At 33.8% G+C, this 22,361-nt stretch overlaps 2 protein-coding genes across 2 annotated transcripts; one reads left to right on the top strand and one right to left on the bottom strand.

Moving 5' to 3' along the window:
* Positions 1-2,666: 2,666 nt before the first annotated feature.
* Positions 2,667-6,296, top strand: LOC132718182 (BTB and MATH domain-containing protein 38-like). The gene is made up of 2 exons (XM_060701819.1): positions 2,667-3,050; positions 5,528-6,296. The coding sequence occupies exons 1-2, from the start codon at positions 2,783-2,785 to the stop codon at positions 5,938-5,940; spliced, it is 681 nt and encodes a 226-aa protein (XP_060557802.1). The 5' UTR covers positions 2,667-2,782; the 3' UTR covers positions 5,941-6,296.
* Positions 6,297-19,926: 13,630 nt separating this feature from the next.
* On the bottom strand, positions 19,927-22,076 carry LOC132718191 (uncharacterized). Its single transcript, XM_060701830.1, has 2 exons — positions 20,829-22,076; positions 19,927-20,542 (listed from the first exon to the last, which is right to left on the bottom strand). Exons 1-2 carry the CDS (start codon positions 21,100-21,102, stop codon positions 20,007-20,009), a joined length of 810 nt encoding a protein of 269 aa, XP_060557813.1. The 5' UTR covers positions 21,103-22,076; the 3' UTR covers positions 19,927-20,006.
* Between the last annotated feature and the right edge of the window lie 285 nt (positions 22,077-22,361).

A 22,361-nucleotide genomic window follows, 5' to 3' on the forward strand; every position in this document is an offset into this window, starting at 1 on the left:
GGCAGAATGTTCTCAGTAGATATATGTTTATATACATAAAATGTTTTCTAATATATATTGTGACATCGTATATCAAACATGAATTTGCCTTAAATTATATCCACAGTGACACAATCCAATATTTATTTAGGCTTTCATGTTACAAAAATCTTCGCTTCATATAAGTTTTCTTACCTAAGGTATCATATTTTAAGTGTAGTGAATATTTTTTAAATTGCGGTAACGTTCGTTTCGGTAACGTACATTTCTGACCACTTTTCAATTAAGATCTGGACACAGTCTTGAGCAATTATATAACAATTTCTCAACACAAAACTTCTAATTGAAGGAAGCTTTAACTGCTTGACACAAGTCTACCTCTTTACATTTTCATCAGTTCCTGTAGCATCAGTAACGTACGTTTCGCGGCAAAAATTACGTTTTCATTTTCTCAGAAAATAATCCATCAATTACGGCATCTTTATACACCACTTTTAAAATACACTATTTTAACCAATATGGCCAATTACTTGCCAGAAAACTTCAAACTTAAAAATATTTTTATTTTTTAAGTATTTTCTTCACTGTATAAAAACACACTCCAAATGTCCACATGTATCAGTGGACAGGAGGAAACAACAATTTTGTTTACATTTTTATCATAGTTTTCGGTACGTTCCACTGTTAAATTCACGCTAAGGCATTGTGAGATATAAAAACACCAACCAATTGTTTTATAAAAGACCAATTGAAACATGAAAGGATTTAATGTCTATTTTTCTTACAGAGACAGTCACGAATGTTTCATTTTTTACTATTGTGCGATAAATATTTCTTCAAATCATGACATTTGACCACTTTTTTGTTTTGATTTAATACAACGGAACATGTTTCATGGAACAGATGCTTTATTTAAATAAAACATATAGCACATAATAAGACGAATATGCTGCGTGGAAAGCGTTTCTATCTATTCTGTAAATGATATTGAGAATGCGTGAATGGTAAAAGTCAAACAAGTCTTTTCTTCAGTAAAGCCAAGAGGACAGGTAAAGGTATCGTTCGACATTAAACAGCAAATTAAACATATTATTATATTAAGGGAAATCATAAAGATTTTGAAAATCTTTACATTATCTTAAATTGTGACATTTTATGATTCCTGAATATCTAATTACCAGTTTCGCAATTTTTCCTAACGATATCAAGGGTGGTGATGGAGAGAATCACGCCGTTCGTTACCCAAACAAACAAGATGGCGGATGCAGCCGAAAAGTAAGTTTTTCTACTAAATGGGCCTTGGACAGTGACCTTCTAACATGATCCATAAGGCACGTTTCAAGTTTAATGTGAACATGTTTAGTATTTCCAAAAATAATGTTGCAAGTTAAACTTTAATCAGGGATTTTCTAAGTTTAAACAATCATATTTATCTCGTGCAAACAACTTAATTAATTCGTGGTCACGACACTAAGTAACTCGTAGCCACTGTGCCACGTACAAATCACATTGTATCACTCAAACTATCTTTAAATGGATGTATACAAAGATGCTAGGATACACTGAATATTTATCTGAAATATTTTGTGCTAGTTATTACATTACAGTTGCCTCTATTTAGGTGAAAATTGACTCCGCCTTTTATTCTTCGTCTATTTCCGTGATAATGCCATATATGAAAGTTTCAAAATCGTTTACCGATGTTAATCGCGTTAGAGTGTTGTGTTGTCAACCTGAGAGTGTCAACTGGTGTGTACAAGGATTTCACACGAAGTTCCATGGCACTTACCTAAAACATCTATATAGGTAATCTACATTCTCAATTCTCAATGTCATAATGCACGGTATCAAAAGTGTTGTGTTCATTCATTCTATCGTTTACATAAATTTGAAGTTATACCTTTCTAAATACAGTTGTTATACATTTATAAATACAGTTTGCAATTTATCTAAGTTGCATGTATCGTAAAAGCAAGTATCGTTGCTATACTTTAGTGGAACCGAAGTATGAAGCTTCCATTTTGTCAAATCGAGATAATCCCAGTGCAGTATGTATCTCTCGAATCCACAATTAGATTTTTACTAATCTGTTTGGTTGAACCGAACTATTAATTGTTGCAGAGGCCGGACATTTTGCAACGAATAGCCTCCATATTTTAAAAGGCTTTTATACAGACAACGTGACTTATAAATAGAAGTCTTACTACATTTACGTACACTTTACATTCTATGTTTAAACTATTAGAGCGGTACAGGAAATATCAATTATAATAATCTATCTAAATAGAAAGAATTCACAAGTTAAACAAATTTGAAAATATCATGTGTTCATCATCAAAAAATACTTTATATAACTTAGCAAAATTCATTTTTTCTGCAAATAAAATTCGCATTGTTTAAGGTATCATATTTTGATAATATTGTATTGAACTTCTTCTCTTTGTATGTTTGTTAAGCTCTTGTTAATTGTTTACCTCATGTCTTATCCATTGAACATGTATATATGTTTATGTTGTTTATATGCTATAAACATTGTATAATGTTTCAGGCAATAAAATTTGAAATTGAAAAAAAAAAAGTTTTACAATTCAGGTTCAGTTTGTACTCGTTATACTGGTACATTTTCAGAAAATTGCTTTATCTTTTTAAACACGCTATGAATTCTAAAAATATCAGTTTAAAAGTCATGTAGACCTAATTTGAACTTGTTATCAGAAAATTGGGATTGTATTTTATTGATTCGTCAAAACTTAACATTTACTTTGACGTGTTCATTTTAATTTCTTAAAACGTATTAGATAAAATGGAGGACAGTGAAATTAAATGCGAAATAACGCCGTTTTCTCAATCTGGAGAGTGCACAGATGAAATAGAGTTTGTATTTGATGACGAGAAAAGATTATATGTTTCACAAAACTTTCTGAAGTATGTGTCCCCAGTGTTTAAAGCAATGTTCGAGCACGATTTTAAGGAAAAGGAAAATAAAAGCGTGACCATGACAGGGAAAAAGTACGCAGATGTTTTAGAATTCTTACTTTGTTTACATCCAAACGTGCAAAAGTCTGTTACTAGTAAGTAACCTTTTATGTTATGTCAAAAGAAACTATTAAGAAATTGTTTTAAGCAATTACAAAAATTGGAATTATAAATATAAATTAAAATTCAATATGAGGTTTAAAGTGACATCATTTGTTTTCATTGTCAAGTTGAGTTAAAATTATTATATATTTCAAACGATTGACTATAAGAATGGTCACCGCCTCCGTGGTCGAGGGGTTTGAGTCGATGACTTCTAATCCAGTTACCTCTCTGGCGTGGGTTCGATCCCCGGGAGATGCTTTGGTAGTTAAGCGCGGAGGAAGGTACTCTAGTACTGGTGTAACTCTCCAGGAACGATGGTTAGGAAACTACCCGCCTATATGACTGAAATAATGTTGGGAAAAGGCGTTAAATGAAACAAACAAACAAACAAACAAAATAATTGGCAAAACATTAATAGTGACTTTCATTTAGGATTAAATATTAGAAGTGCCTAAAAGGTAAAAAGTCTGCACAAATAACTTTACGAACTGAACGTTACGGATTCATTCCGAAAGATTGTTATAGATAATTACGCAGGTCATGGAAGTTATTGATAAGTCAGGTGACATATATCATAAATTTGAAAACATGGATGGGCACTTTAACAAAGACACTATTTTATGTATGTATAAAAATGGGTTAAATGCAAATTCTGTTGTTGTTTTTTTATAAGAAAGCACTGAATTAGAAACTTGAAGGATATTGATTCATTCTGTCATCCAAAATTTAGATTGACATTTTGAAAGGGGTGAATTTAGCCCGTTTAGTGTCTTTCCGGGTACCGTTGTTTCAGGGTATGGAGGACCTGTGTTCCGTGTTGTTTCTCTCCATTGTTATTGTTAAGTTTAATATCTTAAATGGTTCGTACCGCGCTTAATTCGAATCAAGATGATTAGAATATTGTTTAACAAACCTTATCCCATAGAATGGATCTTCCAGATGTTTAGTATCGGGAATATCGAAATGAAACATTTTAGTTTATAAGTAAGCTTCATAGCAAAGGCTGTAGAAATCTGTTAAATCATTCAAAGTGCTACTTTTTTAAGCAACATTAACTTATAAGTGCTTATACGCATTACTTAGTTACAGAAAAGTATCTAGTACACAAATTGTAAGAACAGTGTAGACCTTTTAAAAATATTACTTTATAATTTTGATGATATTCATAATTATCCTATCATTATTATCTATAAACATATAACTTTTTCGTTCTTTTTGCAGAAGACGTAGTAGATTAACATTTTGAAATGGGCGGATTAAGCCCGTTCAGTATGTTTTTCTCTGGGTACCGTCGTTTCAGGGTATTTAGTACCTGCGTTCGGTGTTGCTTTTCTCCATTGCAATTGCTAAGTTTAATATTTCAAATATTTTGCGCTGCTTAATTTGCGTAAAAACGATTAAAATATTGTATACTTAATCCTTATACCATAGAATCGTTAAAATAGAATTTCCATATCTTTAATTTCGGGAATATCGAAATGAAGATTCTTAGTTTATGAGTAAGCTTTATAGCAAAGGCTGTAGAAAGCTTTTAACGAATTCAGTGTTACTATTTAAGCAACATTAACTTAGATATTAAACAACATTCTAAGTTCTGATACGCATTCTTCAGTTACAGAAAATTATTAAGTACACATATTGTAAGAAAATAAAAAGAGTAGATATTTTTAAGATATTACTATTGTTGTAGTTTTAGCAAGGCACCTGGTTAAGGTTTGATTCAATGATTGAGTTTTTATGAGAATTGAGACCTCAATTGTTGTCATTATTTATTACTATAAATCTGTTGGGGCTAGACTGTGCATCAGTCTGTGAGATTTTAGTGTGGTAACTCTGTCAACAGGTACCTTCATAAATTAATGGACAGGGGGCCTGCAATTGTTGTGTTTATGGAACTCAATCATTGGTTACCATCATAAATATTCCAGGAATCAGTCTGTTTGTTTCTGGTATAGAAGGCTTAAATTTGTCAATTAACACTAAGGTAACCTCCAAATATGGAGAGTCAATGTATTTCATATAAATACTGGGACAAGATTTTCTAGGGGCAGTCTAGATTGAAGATTGAAGAACAAGATTCAAAATGCAAGAGTAAGATTGTAAGAGCTAGAGAAGATTCAGGATTCTAGATGAAAGTTTCAAGAATGAGATCTTAACAGTTAGATATAAAATTCTCAGTGACTTATCAACCATGTGTGAGGAAAAAAAACTCTGTACTTTTAAATATTAATTGTAGATTAGAAATTTAGGACATTTCCAAATAAATAAATGGTGAAATGAAACTGAAAACAGTTATTGTTTATTTTATGCAAATATGTGAAATTATGGAAGTAGTAGAAATTATAAATTACGAGAGAGAAGAATTTATAACACTATATAATGTTGATGATTCCCATAATTATCATAATTATAATATCATATCATATCCTCTTTATTGAAACATATAACTTTTTCGTTCTGTTTGCAGAAGACAATGTTCTTTCAGTCGTGCACATAGCAGAGGAATACCAAGCCAAATTAATGATTACACGTTGCCAGAGTGTCATGTCTGATTGGCTCAAGTCAGAATTGGCCTTGGCCCAAAAAACACAATCGCTTGAGGATAGAAGTAGACGGGCAAGAACTTGTCTGAGAGTGATGTCTGAAGCAAACAGTCTACAATACAAGACACTTGTTAATGAAGCATGTACAGTAATTGCACACTTCGGACATAGTATATTTACTGGAACAGTACAACTTCAAAGTTACTTTGGTCGTAAACCTCCTGATGATAAACCAGTTAAGGATTGTAAAAAACTATTTGACAACTTATCCATTGAATTAAAATATCAATTAATACATAAAAGATTGGAATTGCATGATGATGTAGAAATGCATTGAGCAAAAAAGAAGTGATGTGCAGTAAAGCATTGCATATTTCTGTTGAATATAATAGAGCCGTTCTCCAGAAAATCTTGCAATTTTGACCAAAATATCGAATTTTATGTTTTAAGCAATTATTGAAGTAACATAAAAAATTGAAATTATCTCAAAAGGAACCTGAGATAGATCTACAGCCTTTTGCAATTAGATACTGTTATGTACATAGCCGTGTTGAAATAAATAATTCAATATATCTCATATAAAACTAATAAGCACAAGTACAACTAGGTATAGATGCAGTTTGTCATAATTTATATTCATTATATTTTTAACAGAGTTCATTGGATATTTAATAAACAATCATTGTAACAGGAGTCAGATTATGTCTTTCCTATCCGTTGGCATGGTAACATGTGTGTCCTAATTAAAACTTGTCTAAGGCTCTCCTGAACATGTTTCATCTTGACAAACAGGTCGCACTTAAGGCCGAACTGTGCTGTATAGATATCTAGCAGCAGACATTCAGCAGACATTCCACCTGGTTGTAGTACATTTGGCAAGTGTCCCTGTTCAAACTGTAAGTTGTTGGATTTTATGATGGAGAACGTCTTCTAGGCTTTATCGCAGCTCTCTTTAACAACTACTATTCCAGGATGATCTCTGCTCATACGAAAATATTGATACTTTCTGAAAGGGGTAAAATATACATGTTAATGTCATTATGAAAATATGTATTATAATGATAACTTAAGAAGCACTTTAAGGATTAAATTTGTTAAATCAAAATGATGAAATGTTACACTTTACATGTAAAGGCAACTGTTAGATACTACCTCTGAACAGAAACCATATGTCCCAAAGACCACATGTTTTGTTTCCAATTTTCACATTTACAGTGTATTTAACCTGTAAATAAAGACCACATATTGGCCTTTTACTGAATGATCTTAATATATAGGTTTGACTGTAATGTATACACTACATAGATAAGGTTCGAGTAGATTTTACAATATGTCTTTACTTAAGCTGACAATAAAGCAAAACTGTACTTTTTACTCTTCAATTACCTGATGCTTTGGAGCGGTTTGAAGTACGTTTTCAGAAATCCTTTCCAGTCTCGCCATGTCCATGTAGGGTAACGGATACACTGGCTTGCAGATGACGATTGGTTTACAACTTCCGTTAGGTGGACAAGAGCATCCATGTCTGTCCTGCGGTAAAGTTATTTTATTCGGGCAAAGCCAGCATCAACATGGTATCGAGCGTGTCCAGGTATCTGCATCATATATTCTATTTCTCTTGACGTCCAGACAGAACACGCCAAATCAGATATCCCAGCATATAGTAGTTTTTATTATGTCCTGAAATAGAAATTAAAACAGTAAACATTAAGATAATCGCTGTCCCATGTTGAGTTTAATAAAATTTGGTAATTAAATCTGGCCTACTGTTAAAATGCAAATTCATATTAAAATCACCAATACATATTATTATTATGATACTGAATATCGGTTGTTGAGGTCGCCGACTTTTATTATATTATTAACCCTTCGTCAGCTGGGGAAAATGTTTAACAACCTTTAAAAACTTTTTGAATCAGATGATAGGTAATTTAATCAGGTTCCAAGGCGCTTGTCACTGATAATGTTCCTTACAACTGGATAAACTTAGCAGACGAGATTTTCAGCAGATGACAATTTCTCATTTCTCATTTGTGTTTCAGGATAATTTATGCTAATTGAATTTAAGAACAAAGTTTGTAATATAATATCGGTTGTATTTTTTTGATAACTAATTGACTATTGTAGTACCCATACAATATATGATGATGTAGATATATGTATCATGTTACATATAGCCACTCTGTATCAGCCTCTTAAATACCAAGTAGTGTACGATAGTCGCTCGTAGTGAATAAACGTATAAAACATACATTGTGTTACTTACTCGGTACTCGGCCCCCAGGAACATATAACAGATATAACAATGGCGACGAGAATAATTGAAATTAAATAAATAACAGTGAAGATTGAAATTTGGATTAGTTCTTAAACATTTAGCAAAATCCGTGTAGAACACTTGTTTGCAAAAATGACTTGATTAATACCATTCCCACCATTCACGAATAAAGAAAATCCAAGCAATGTCGGTATAAGATGGGGTATCTACGTCGAAAAATTTGAAAATTTAATAAATGGACTCGGAATTGACAAAAACAAAAGAAAGAAAGCTTTATTATTACACTACGCAGGTGACGAAGTAGTTGAAATTTACAAAACTTTTCCAACATTATCCAATGCTGATAACAACTATGATGACACGAAGAAAGAACTTTCGGATTATTTTCAACCACAAAAGAATACAGAATTTCTGCGTTTTGAATTTGGAAACGTGACACAACAAGACAAAAGTAAAGATGAATATGTTACATAATTACGTCAAAAAGCTAGAGATTTTGAATTTGCAGACCCCGATTCACAGATCAAGACTCAATATATAAAATGTTTGAATTCAAATAAATTAAAAACAAGATGCCTAGAAGGAGGAAGCCCCTAAAAGATCTTATAACAATGTGTCGCACAGCACAAATTGCTTCACAACAAGCAACGGTCATGGAAGGAAAAGCCGCTGGTGAGGTTCTGTCAAATGAACAAAATCGAGGTCGTCGACACCGACGTCTCCCAAACGACGTGATTCTCAGAGAAAATGTACACGCTGTGGTGGAAACTTCCCACATCAGGACTCTTGTCCCGCCTTTGGTAAAGGGTGTTATGCTTGCGGAAAGAAAAATCATTTATAATCCGTGTGCAGGGCAATAAGATCGGGAAATGTACGATCTTTCAAAGAAAATGAATTTGAGGAGATATCCGAAGAGGAGATATCCGAAGAGGAGATATCCGAAGAGGAGATATCCGAGGACGCATTATTTGGATTAAAACTGAATTCCATAGAGCTGAAATGCCAAGTCAAGGAAAAACCGCCCGTGAAAATAAATATTAATAAAAAAATCATGGATATTACCGTCGACACAGGAAGTACTTTAAACACATTATAATAAACTAAATCCACACCCAAAGATGGAAAAATCAAAAGTAAAAGTATACACCTATGGACAGACAAAGCCAATCAATTTTTATGCTTCCCGAAAAATTTCGGGGAAGCATATAGTCGTCGGGTTGTCCGTCCGTCAGTCCGTCCGTACGTACGACCCGAATTCGGTTTCCGATCAATAACTAAAGAACGCTTAAGTCTAGGAACTTCAAACTTGGTATGGTGATTGGTCATGACCAGCAGATGACATCTATTGATTTGGGGTCAAGGGGTCAAAGGTCAAGGTCACATTGACCTTTTAGGTAAAAACGGTTTCCGATCAATAACTTAAGTACGCTTAGGCCTAGGAACTTCAAACTTGGTATGGTGATTGTTCATGACCAGCAGATGACACCTATTGATTTGGAGGTCAAGGGGTCAAAGGTCAAGGTCTCATTGACCTGTAAGGTAAAAACGGTTTCCAATCGATAACTAAATAACGATTAGGCCTAGGAACTTCAAAGTTAGTATGGTGATTGGTCATGACCAGCAGATCACCCCTATTGATTTTGGGGTCAAGGGGTCAAAGGTCAATGTCACATTGACCTTGTAGGTAAAAACGGTTTCTGATCAATCACTAAAGAACGCTTAGGCATAGGAACTTCAAACTTGGTATGGTGAATGGTCATTGGAGCATATAGTCATCCGGTTGTCCGTCCGTCAGTCCTTCTGTCCCTCAGTCCGTCCGTATGTACGTCCCGAATTTGTGTCCGGCCCATAACTTTGTTATTTGAAGTCGGATTTTAAACTTATTTCACAGAAATGATCAAAATATTAAGACAACGTGTCGCGCGCAACATTTGGGTCGCTATCTTGAAGGTCAAGGTCACAGCATGACCTTGCAGCAAAATCATGTCGGGCCCATAACTTCGTTACTTGAAATCAGATTTAACAACTATTTCACAGAGATAATCACCATATTGTATCGACGTGTTGCGTGCAACATTTGGGTCGCTACCTTGAAGGTCAAGGTCACAGCATGACCTTGCAGGAAATCATTTCCGGCCCATAACATCGTTATTTGAAGTCAGATTTTACAACTATTTCACAGAAATGATTACCATATTAAGACAATGTGTCGTGCACAATATTTTGGTTTTTTTTCAGTTTCAACTTTGTCTTTGACATAACTCTGACACTACAAGAGGTATACCTTCCTGTGTCCAAAACCTATTCGGGGAGCATCACCCGGTTCAACCGGCTCTTGTTTCGGAAAGTGTGTTTGTGAAATTGCAAGTAAAAACAGAATAACAATCGCAGAATTTTACATAGTACACAATGGTGAATCATTATTGTCTTACCAGACTGCAGTTGAGAATTAAATATTCTGTCGAAAATAAAACAAATACACACCTCAGCGCAGGACATTGTTGACAAATATTCCGACCGTTTTAAAGGTGACGGAAACTAAAAAGACAAAGAAATTAAGCTTCATATTAATAATGATGTAAACCCTGTTGCCGAAACACACCGCCGGATTCCGTTCCACATGAGGAAAAATGTGAAAGACGAAATTGAACGTCTAGAACGAGAGGGCATCATTAAAAAATCTACTGGTCCTTCCCATGGGTAAGCCCAATCGTATGCGCTCCAAATGAAAATAAGAAAATTAGACTGTGTGTTGACATGCGTGAACCTAATAAAGCAATCGTAAGAGAGAGAGAGAGTGAGACACGTGACACCTACAATTGATGAAATCCTCGCAAAAATGAACAATTCGAAATATTTCAGTAAGCTGGACTTGACTCAAGCATTTCACCAAATTACACTTGCTGAAGAGTCAATGTATATCACTACGTTCTCTACGCATATTGGATAATGGCGATATAAAAAATTAAACTATGGTGTATCAGCAGCACAACGAAATACGCCAAGCATTAAACGGATTACAAAACGCGATAAACATCGCAGATGACTTTATTTTGTTTGCCGAAGATGAAGAAAATCACGATAAGTTTCTTGAAGCTTTGTTCCAGAGACTTAGAGAGAAAAATCTGACTCTGAACAGAAAGAAATGTATGTTCAAAGTGAACAAGATTAAGTTCTATGGATACATATTCTCTGATCAAGGAATATCACCAGATCCAGAAAAGGTTGAAGCTATCCAGAAAGCTGCAAGCCCAACAAACGTAGCAGAATTACGGAGTTTTCTTGGTATGACAAATTTCGTGTCAAGATTTATCCACGACTATTCCACATTGACCGAGTCGTTACGAAAACTAACTCAGAAAGGAATTAAATGGCGATGGACAGAAAATGAAGAAAGTACTTTCGTAAAACTGAAAGATGCATTGACTAGTGACATTGTTATGTCGTACTATGATCCGAATAAAGAACTCGAACTCACCGTTGATGCAAGTGGTGTAGGAGTCACTGGAATATTGAGCCAGGATAATAAGATAATAGCTTACTCAAGGAAAGCTTTGACACCAGGTAAACAACGTTATTCTCAGTCAGAAAGAGAATGCTATGGACTCGTTGTATCGATTGAACATTTCAAAATGTATCTGTATGGAAAACCTTTCAAACTGATTACAAATGCCAAGTGTCTTGAAGCAATTTTCAATAATCCTAAATCAGCCACTGAGATTCGAAAGGTGGAGGCTTCAACTTGTTGGATATGATTTCCATGTACAGTACAAGAAAGGTTCTGAAAAACCTGCAGATTTTATGAGTCGACATCCTCTTGAAAATACAGCAGAGGAAGACACTATTCAGTCAATTTTAGCTGAACCATACGTGCAATTTGTCTCTGAATGTGCCGTACCCAAAGTTATGACGTTAAATGAAATAGCATCCGCAACAACAGAAGATAAATCGTTGCCTACAGTGATAGAATCTGTTAAAACAAAAAATGGAATAAAGAAATGCGCAAGAAAAACAAAAACTATGAACTTTTCTTCAGAATTCGAGAAGAATTGACAGTGGTCCATATTGAACACCATACAGATCTTTTACGTGGCACGCGTCTAGTGATACCTGCAAACATGCATCAGAAGGTCATCGACATTGCCCACCAGTCACAAAGCGGATTAGTAAAAACAAAACAATTGTTACGAGAAAAAGTTTGGTTCCCTCTAATTGATGTAAAATGTGAAAATACAGTGAAACCTTGTATGACTTGTATGAGCATTGATCCACGAAATCCAACAGAACCAATGAAGTTATGCAGCCTACCAACACGAATTTGGGATGAAATCAGCGTTGATTTCTATGGACCAATACAAACTCACACGTATATCTTATGGTAGTGGTTGATGACTACAGTAGGTATCCTTGCAAAATATTTCAGCCGCAACAGTCACGCCGAGGCTGGGAAATATGTTCTCTATGTTTGGGACAGTATCAGTTGTAAGAACCAATAACGGACCTCCATTCCAAGGACGCGAATTTGCCAATTTCGCCACAGAAATGGGATTTAAACACAGACGTATAACTCCCTTACATCCTTAAGCAAATGGAGTCGCAGAACGTTTCAATAAAACGCTGACAAAAACAGTTCTTGCTTCGCATGTTCAAGGACAAAACTTGAAAAAAAAGAACTCAATACGTTCCTCATGAATTATCGTTCCGTTCCACATACTAGTACGGGTGTTCTGCCAAGTACTTTAATGTTTGGTAGAAATATTCGCACCAAGTTACCAGAATTTCAACCTGAGAAACCAGACAAATATGTAAGAACACAGGACGAAAATTTACGTACAAAAAACAAACTGTACTCCGACAAAAGGAAAGGAGCGAAAAATGTAAAACTGAAAGTTGGTGACAATGTCTTATTGAAGAAAAAGAAAGAAAACAAAATGACCACACCATTTACTCACATGCCAGGTATTGTGGTCAACAAATGGGATCTATGATTACTGTTAATCACGGGGATAAATTCATTACAGGAGACGTTTCTCATTTCCAAACAATTTGGAAACCACCACCAATGACACAACAACCACAGATTCAAACTTCACCGCCCGAGCCTGTATCCCAAACCGAACCACCGAAACCGCCAGACCAACCACAACTTATACACCAGAGACCAAAACGAACCATAAACGAACCTTTACGCTACCGTTAATTTGGATTTAACTGTTCTCAAATACTTGAGCCGTAATTTTGTAGTACAGTATACATAAACACAAATACTGTGAACTTGATAATCAGTGATTCATTCTGTGTAATTTCATTCATTAAACAATGGACTTTGTTAACAACGTAATCAGAACATAATGGAAATTCAATTAAAAGCAGACCAAGTGGGAAATACAAATTAACTTATAATTTGACAGCCAGAACTATTACAGACTTGCTGCCCAGTGATAATTAAACTTTGGATATCATATTACTTTTATAAGATTGATAACGAATGAACTAATAGTTTTGTTTTGATAACTTTTCACATTAATAAATATCAAATATTCGTGAGAATATTTAGTTTAGATCATGAGAACTTTTAGAATTGATGACAGAAACGAAATTACATTTTAATGTTTAATTATTCCAAGATTATTAGATTTTAATACACGAAGCAAAGATGGGACTCACAAAGATTTTAATGTAGACTTATTATGATTATTGGTGAAACAGTTTTCATACAAATTCTATGTACTATCATCTATAAACTTCATAGTATAAATTTCAGAAATTGATTTTCAATTTTATAAAGAATAGATGGGATATAGTATCCATACAATATATGATGACGTAGATATGTGTATCATGTTACATAGCCACTCTGTATCAGCCTCTTAAATACCAAGTAGTGTACAATAGTCGCTCGTAGTGAATAAACGTATAAAACATACATTGTGTTACTTACTGGGTTCTCGGTCCCAGGAACATACAGCAAATATTACAACTATAAACGGCATTGATCACATAATTAATGTATACGAACCGATAGAAGGTGCTCTTAAAGGTTATTCATATAAACACCAAAGTACATAAGTATTGAAATAATTTGTAGCTAAACAGTGTAAACTTATAAAAATGTATGCATACGTGCATATATGCACGTTCAACGTTTAACGCAACGAGTGATGAATAATTCAAAAACTCCATTTTGCTATAAATCATTTCTTGAGTTAAGTAGATCTAAATAATTTTAAAATATATTATATATAAGGCATTTTATGACGAACATTCCTGGGTAGTTATCGGCATGTAGTGAAATTGTTGGTCCCTCCGCAGGGTCCATATCTATCACCCAGTCCACCATACTAATAACAGCGTTAGGTCCGTCAGTTTGAGTACCACCAGGGCCAATAGTCTCATTCTCGTCTTTACTAGGAAGTTGTTTTGTTTTGCGTACAATAAACAATTGCACTTTGCCAATGTCATAAAATAAGATGGCCCCATATGTCTTGAATGGTGTGGTAGCGATAAATTCTTGCTGCAGTCAAGGGTAAAATGATAATGTCGCCTGTCCCCTGACTCAAACAGACCTTTAGAATATACGATGCATTTGTTGTAGACTTCTCTTTCTTTGTGTGCGTTGAATGTGCTCTAGATTAGTGCCCTGCTTTTCATTTTCAGTTCTGGAATCCATCTAGACTTTTCTTAATTTTTTCACAAGTTGCACATACGTCGTCGCGTGTAAATGCAATTTTGATGATGTTGCAGAAAATTTTTAAATGAACAGTCCTCTTTGTATGACAGATTAAAATTATGATGTTTCGTATTTCTTGTGAATATCAAGTTTTGTAGTAGCAGTTGGTAAGTAAACTGGTGATATGTTGTCTAATCCACATGGTGAAGCCGGTTGTGGTATACCGATGTCTTCAGCAGTTTGAGAAACATATGTCATCGCATGTTAAATGTCTTCAAACTCCAAAGATTAAACAGTTTTTCCCTTTGTTGCCATGAATTGTTTGAACCACACCATTCTGATCAACATGTGTTAAGATATTTTGAAGAGCGCCCCCCTTGACATAAACACAGTCCTACACACTGGTTTCCGCGATAATGAAAAGTTATGTGACCATTCTGACGTTTCTTCCCGCGCTTTGTTAATTCATTCTGAGGGATGTTTAACTACAGTTGCTATTATATACAGTTCTTTATCATGCATGTTTTTCTATTTCCCTAATATTCAACATGTGATAAAAAATATCAGAAATACTAAACTGATTAATGCAGTTTTTCTTGCACCAACAACCATTCTTATGATATAGAGTATTTCTGTTCACGTCTTCATCATTTTGGCGCAGATCACAATTAACGTCTGCTTCGCCCTCGCTGTCACTAATAACAGGAGCCCCTGTTGTGTCATCTGGGAGCGTGTCTATGTAGTCTTGAACCTGCAGATCAACACCTACCTCGGGATCATCTTCGTCCGAGTCTAAACACAGGGTAGACACATCAACCTCCTCCTGTATTCCCCAGGGTGTCGAAACGGGCGTCACACCAAAATGCTCAGCAAGCATGATACACTAAATCCGGTGAGAACTGACAATCATGACAAAGCTAATTGATGAGCTAATAAAACAACATTCAGTTACAGCAGAATAAACATTTTCCTTTAAATATACAAATTTTGGCCCACAAAATAATGCAGTGCATTTTATTTCAATTAAAGGTTAAATTGTATGTTTTGTTTTTTTAATTTGACACAATATTCTACATAGCAGTTCGTGCAATATGATTCATAAAAAAAAAGATTTTGAAAAATAAAAAGTCAGCGCGTAAGGTTCGAACCAGCAAAGCACTGTATATGAAGTTCTTGACACTAACCGCTCGGCCATGACAGCCATTTAAAATGTACAGTACAAATTTAGTGAAATCTTAATTGTAAAGATTTATAGCATATCCATTTCGAAACAAAACCAATTAAATTTTCTGAAACTTTTATAAAAACTTATCGGCGTTAAAAAAATACTTAGGTCTAAAAAAATGAAATATTGATTCGATGTCATTCTGGTAGTGGTGGGGTACACAGCAAAGTCTTTCAAATTTAGCGAAAACATTAAATTTATCTGTCAACAATCTTAACGAGTAAGTTAAGAAATGTAAGAGAGCGAAATCAATCAACTCTTTGATTTTTTATTACTGCGTTGCTTGTACAATCACACAATAATGTTTACGCGCCATATTTTCCTGATTCACTCTGGCGTAAAAACATCTATATAGGAACAATTGAACAATTAATGTGCGACACACCTAGTTCAGAGTTGATAAAGTATATAAATAATACATACATCTATATCGTCATCCATTTAAGTATCAAGAAAATGTCAAAATTTATTATGTAAACACTGAAACATAAAGGTCATTGAACTCACATGTGCTTTCAAGTTATATATATTATAATATTTCTTAGTACATGTTTCCTACTTTTTCTTTTGATTATATTTTGGACAAGCAGTGTTCTCCTCCAACATTGAACAACAGTCCTCGTTCGTTAAGGGCAACGTTTATGAACGTCGGCATGAGAAAACGACCTTTAACCCATTACTTCATATACACGCCTTTTAACGCCTTTTTCACCCCCCCTTTTTGTTGTCTCAAATGGTGAAAACATGCATTATTTAGGCACCTAACACTTGTTTTTGTTTGAGAAATGTTGTTTAAAAAAGTGACCACTTTTTCGGCGCGGCCCCCCAACCAAAAGATACATCAGGGGGTTGCCAGAAGGGGGATGTGCCCCTTCTGTTTGGGGGGTTCGAAGGGGGGCGGAGTCCCCCTCATCGCCAAGAAAATTTTGGTCTTGTGAGAGGCTATAAATGACCCCAGATTGATCACAAGGTAACGTGTAACCAACGCTGAAAAGCATTTGACTCTATCTCAATCCATTGAGAAGTTGCAGCACTTTGAAATCAATTATGATGGATAAAATCAACGCGAAATAGTGATTTTTGGCAATTTTGAGATATCCCCTCGTTGCCATGGTAACAGAAAATTTATGTCTGAGCATGTTGTTGCAAGGGCAATGGTCCAGTCAACATTTGTGCCAAGTTTGATTAGTGTTGAAGCAGTTTTTATAGTATTATAGCAATTTGAACTTGTAACGGGAGACTTTTCAATGAAAACAGCCATTTTTCACAAAATGCCCATGAAGTAATGGGTTAACGTCATTTCACAAATGGCGTTAAAAGACACTTACTACAATAAACGATTTCAGAAGATTTTTATCTATTTCAAGAGCAATAGAGACATTTTTAAGAATTAAGTATGTCTATTTTTTAAAATGATGTTATGCGCAACTTATGGTTGTTTTCTTATGCCGGTGGTCATACAACAATCACTCTCTTTCTGACGATTATCTAGCTTGACAAGTGACGGCGTGCAATTTCTGCACGGCTATCATTTTACATTCTCATGTATTAAGATCATACAATAATAACCTAAACTTAAGAATATCCCTAGCTAGTTAATGTATTTCAAACTGTTTCAAAGGTTACAATTTGCAAATAAAAATTATTGTTTGAAATTAGATTTGTCAGCAGTACTAATCGACACAGATAGTTTAAAAAAAACATGTTTTGCTTAAAAATGTCATTGAACATTTTGAATGTTTCATTGGTAGTTTGTCAAGATTTACAGTAATTGCTCTTTATCTGTCAGTTGTTTAGTAATTCACCATCTGTAACCTTTTAAACGCTTACTTGTCTATAAAGTTATACAAAAATTGTAATTAATAATGCTTTAATAAACTTGTGAATAAATTTGTAAATAAATTTGTGATTTTATTTACTTTAAAAGCTCAATGTTAATCCCTAGAAATGCTTTTATTTCACAAAAAGCTTTTTTATTTTCTTACTTTTTTGGTATCCTGTTATAGTTCCCAAAGAAAAGAATATACTCATTGGCCAATTACCTGATTTGCATGAATCTCAAAATACTACTATGTTTTCATTTTTTTCATTTTGCTACTTTTATAACAAATTATTTCGCACTGAGCGCTACTTCCATCAGGGGATAAGTATGCTGTATGCTCTTTAATTATTATCTAAAAGTTATACTAGTAGCTCGTACAAGTCGTGTTTGTCTTTCCCTTTCCTTTCTAAAGTAGGAAATATTTATTTGTTTCTGAGGCAAAATGTGTCTTTAAATGTTAAATTTGCTATGTTAATTTTACATAACATTACATGATTTTAGTGAGACTTAAAATGCTATGATTTTTATGCCCTCGTATAAATACCGAAACAAATTTACAATGCAATTAGATGTTCCGACACTTTGTCACTTATAATGATGTCTGACAGATTTTATGGCTCATTGTGAACAGTTGATGTTACCCGAGTCACATGTGATATGGTTCATCAAAAACGGTTGTAGGTTGATGTAAACCGAGTCACAGGTAATATAGATCATGAAAAAGGTTTAATGATCAACATTATTTTTTGTCCAATCACATTGTAGTATTTTTCAAATTTCTGCTAAGTCTAACTTTGGTTAATGTGTACTTACTAAATAAAATTTACTTAATCTGTCGTCTAACCAGTCTAACAAATTTTAGTAATGCATTATATTAGGGAGGAGTTAGAGGTGTGGTTTGCACTATGAATTGGAAAATATAAAGGTTAGCAAAACAATGCCAACGTAAAAATAATTAGGCTTTCTAAATGTGAGATACAATCAAAATGATTTATTACATAGATAAAATTTACATGGGGCACGCAGAGACAAATGATTACATAGTAGCTTATTTATATCCTTTGAACTCTAAGAAAAATGTCTGTTATAAATTGCCTGACTGTTTTAACTTTATATTTTCTAGAAAAAGTAACCAAAAAATTATTTTCTTTCACTTGATAGGAATGAACTGCATTAACAATACAATGATATTTAGAACACAATGATTACATTTTTGTCTGGAAAACTCATTGTAAACTGGACCCCCTCCACCTGTAAACTGTTTTACAAAATAATAATAATCTCTAATGTATTTTCTCACATTTCCATTTATTTTAAAAAGGATGTACACATTCATTAAACATTTGTTTTACCTATATGTAATTACTGTAGATAAAGGTATCAATTCTGTGACATTTCAGTAAAAATATGCCTGATTATATGTTGAAAGGGCCATTTATTTAGCTTATCTAAATGTGAAATGTTAGAAACTTGACAAGGTGTAGACATCTTGTAGAGCGAAAAGGCGGAGCTATCAGTGATTAAGAGAAATGCCTTGTTTTTGTGAAAAAAATAATGTTGATCATTAAATAGGTTAATGTAACCCGAGTCACAAGTTAATATTGGATCATTATAAACGGTTGAAGGTTGATGTAAACCGAGTCACAGGTTATATAGATCATTAGAAAGGTTGTATGTTAATGTAACCCGAGTCACAAGTTAAATTGGATCATTATAAACGGCTGTAGGTTGATACAAACCGAGTCACACGTGATATAGATCATGATAAAGGTTGTATGTTAATGTATCCCGAGTCATATGTTATATGAATCATTATAAAAGATGTAGGCTGATTTAAACCGAGTCATATGTGATATAGATCATGAAAAAGGTTTTATGTTAATGTAACATGTTAAATTTGATCATTATTAAAGGTTGTAGGTTGATGTAAACCGAGTCGCATGTGATATAGATAATTAAAAAAGATTGTAGTTTAATGTAAGCCTAGTCGCAGGTTATGAATCATTATAAACGGTTGAAGATTAACGTAACCCGAGTCACTATACGCTTTGCCTTTATAACGAATTCAAAATACAGCAAAATTACTTAATTTTGTGACAGTCAAGCGAAATAATAAAACATTGACTGAAGTCGCATGCATACATACTATATCCATCACGATTATCTAATGAAAAACTGACGTTACAAACGTGCAGAATATTAAATTTCTGCTGACTTAATTTCTATGCTGATTTGTCTTCTGTCATCTGTGCTGAATGTCCTCTGTGATGAACGAAATGATTATAATTTATAAACTTTTAAATTAGTCAGTCAATAAGTAGACATAAGACAAATAGATGGTATGTTTTATTTTAAGAAAACAGTGAAACAAATATGATAAACTTGCTTAATACTTTTTGAAATGAATTCTATCTCATATTGCCGTCATCACATAGCTTTAGTCTTTGCAAATGAAGTCGAGTTTTTAGCTGTTCCGAGAGACTGTCGAACATTCTCTTGCAATCGTTAACAGATCCCTCTGATATTACATTCTTTGGAGTAAAGGTAAAGAAGGAATAATCAACTTGTGTCTTAGGAATGCCAACGTTTACAGCTGCGGGTTTTTTGGAAGATAGTTTTTTATTAGCTTTAGATGTTCCAAATGTGTTCAAAGGTTTTTGCACTGCAGGTATTATCAGAGAACCAGTATACACATCATATCCAAATTCAGCGAGAACCTCAATGGCACATGAAACAACTTCTTCATAGCCAAGAGATATTGCCTTAATCATAATAGTTAGACAAGTTTTAGCATGCTTTGCCTTATCCAAATTACTTTTGGTTTCAGCAGCAGCGGAACGAACTTCTGAGGTGAGCCATTCATTCATCACGACTTTACATCTGTTGATTAATGATTTAATTTTGTATTCTTCTGCAACAGATACTACGCCTAAAACGTTACTCTCTGAAAATACATGAAGTACACCGATTATCTTAAAAATGGTTTTATAAATATTCAGGAATAAAGATCTTAAACGAAATTATTTAAAACTTTAGAGAAAAAAATATTTTCGCCAGACATATTTTTCAAGACATTGTTAATGGCATATTTTTATTGAATACTTGATTCCAAATGTACATATAATTTTTGGACATAAGATTTCGAACATGTGCACGAACACGCATGCTACCGTTAGATAAAATAATATCTAGGTTAAACTGAAATCGTTTTAAAGTTACTAAATACTTGCTATCAATAGGTTTCTGTACTCCCGGATGTAACGACAACAGTAGCTCTAGAAAATCACTCGAGTTTTCTTTCATTTCAATGACTTTGTTTTCTGTCTCTCCATATCCCTTTTGAAACCTCTCTTTAAATACCGGTGACGCATAGCACAAGAAGTTTTGTGATACATATAGTTTCTTACCATCATCAAAAGTAAAAACAATTTCATCCGAACATTCCCCACTATCTTCAAATGGTCTTTTCCCAAAAACAAAATTAAAACTTCCAAACATATCCATAGTTCACATATAAATGTTATTTATTTTTACAATCGTAAGCTTAACAAATCTTTAAGCGTATTTTGTTTCAAAAAATTTAACAATTATATTTCAACCCGCACATTAGCGTCTTTTACATGACCTTGTATAAAGATAAAGATTTTCGGAAAATAGTTCGTGTTTATCTTAACGTAGATTTATTTTATAATGCATAAGCATTTAAATGTATCGTAAAATATTCTCCCTTTATAAATGAAGGACAAATTAACTATCTCGCCCACGTTTATTATATTAGCTGAAAAGATTCCGCCTTGTTTAACGTATGTTGTAGCATATACGAGCCCCTAGGTGAGGGTTATATGTCAAAGAACCGTTTATATATGGTTATATAACCTGTCAAAATCTTTATAACGAGATTTTAAAACAATAAATTCTTTTAAATGAGAAAAAAAGAAAAGAAATGATTAATAAATAAAAAAACAAACCTTCACGGTTACCAATAGCTATATAGAAAGGCGTCGGTTATCAAAAACCTGTATAATCTATACAACCGTAGAGATTTTCGCTACTTTTTCTCAAGTTTTATATGCTCCATTGTTTATATAAATTAAACCGTTCGTCAGTCTGTACCATAGGAACTCTGGAACAGGACCGCATATTGCGGCGCATAAATCCGAATCCGTACCGGCTTTACATATTGTTTGTCCGACCTTTGAAAATCTTTTCATATTATGCGAGCGGGTGGTCTTTAATTATCTAATCTCAATTAAATATAATCTGCTAATTTAAAAATCAGTCAAATATACGGTATATTGAAAAAAGAAAAGGAGTGACATCCGCCATTTGCCGCAACGTTCGGCGTAAGTTATCCCCCTTGATATGCTTGATTTTTGTTTAAATTTTTCTAGTAATGAATACCAGATGAGTGCCTAAAATATTTATCTATGGATCATGTTTTAATATTCCTTTTTTCAGTTAGGCAAAACCAGTTTGACCATATTAATAAAGTGTCTGTTTCTCCATGTTAACAAATCAAAACACGAATACACCCGATATAATGCCGCCTATACATGTCAACATGTGTAAACAATAAACTGTTAACGTTATATCCGGACGATACCTGATAGTTGACAAAAATAACGGGAACAAAATTCTGAAAAAATAGTAATCAATTGTAGCCAAAGGGGGAAAACTCATGCCGAAAACGTTGCGGCAAATGGCGGATGTCACTCCTTATCTTTTTTTATAATACCGTAAAATTTAACCAGTTTTAAAAGAGA

The sequence above is a fragment of the Ruditapes philippinarum genome, unplaced genomic scaffold (assembly GCF_026571515.1).
Source record: "Ruditapes philippinarum isolate M1 unplaced genomic scaffold, ASM2657151v2 ctg3062_1_1_1_1, whole genome shotgun sequence".
In the NCBI taxonomy this organism is placed as follows: domain Eukaryota; kingdom Metazoa; phylum Mollusca; class Bivalvia; order Venerida; family Veneridae; genus Ruditapes; species Ruditapes philippinarum.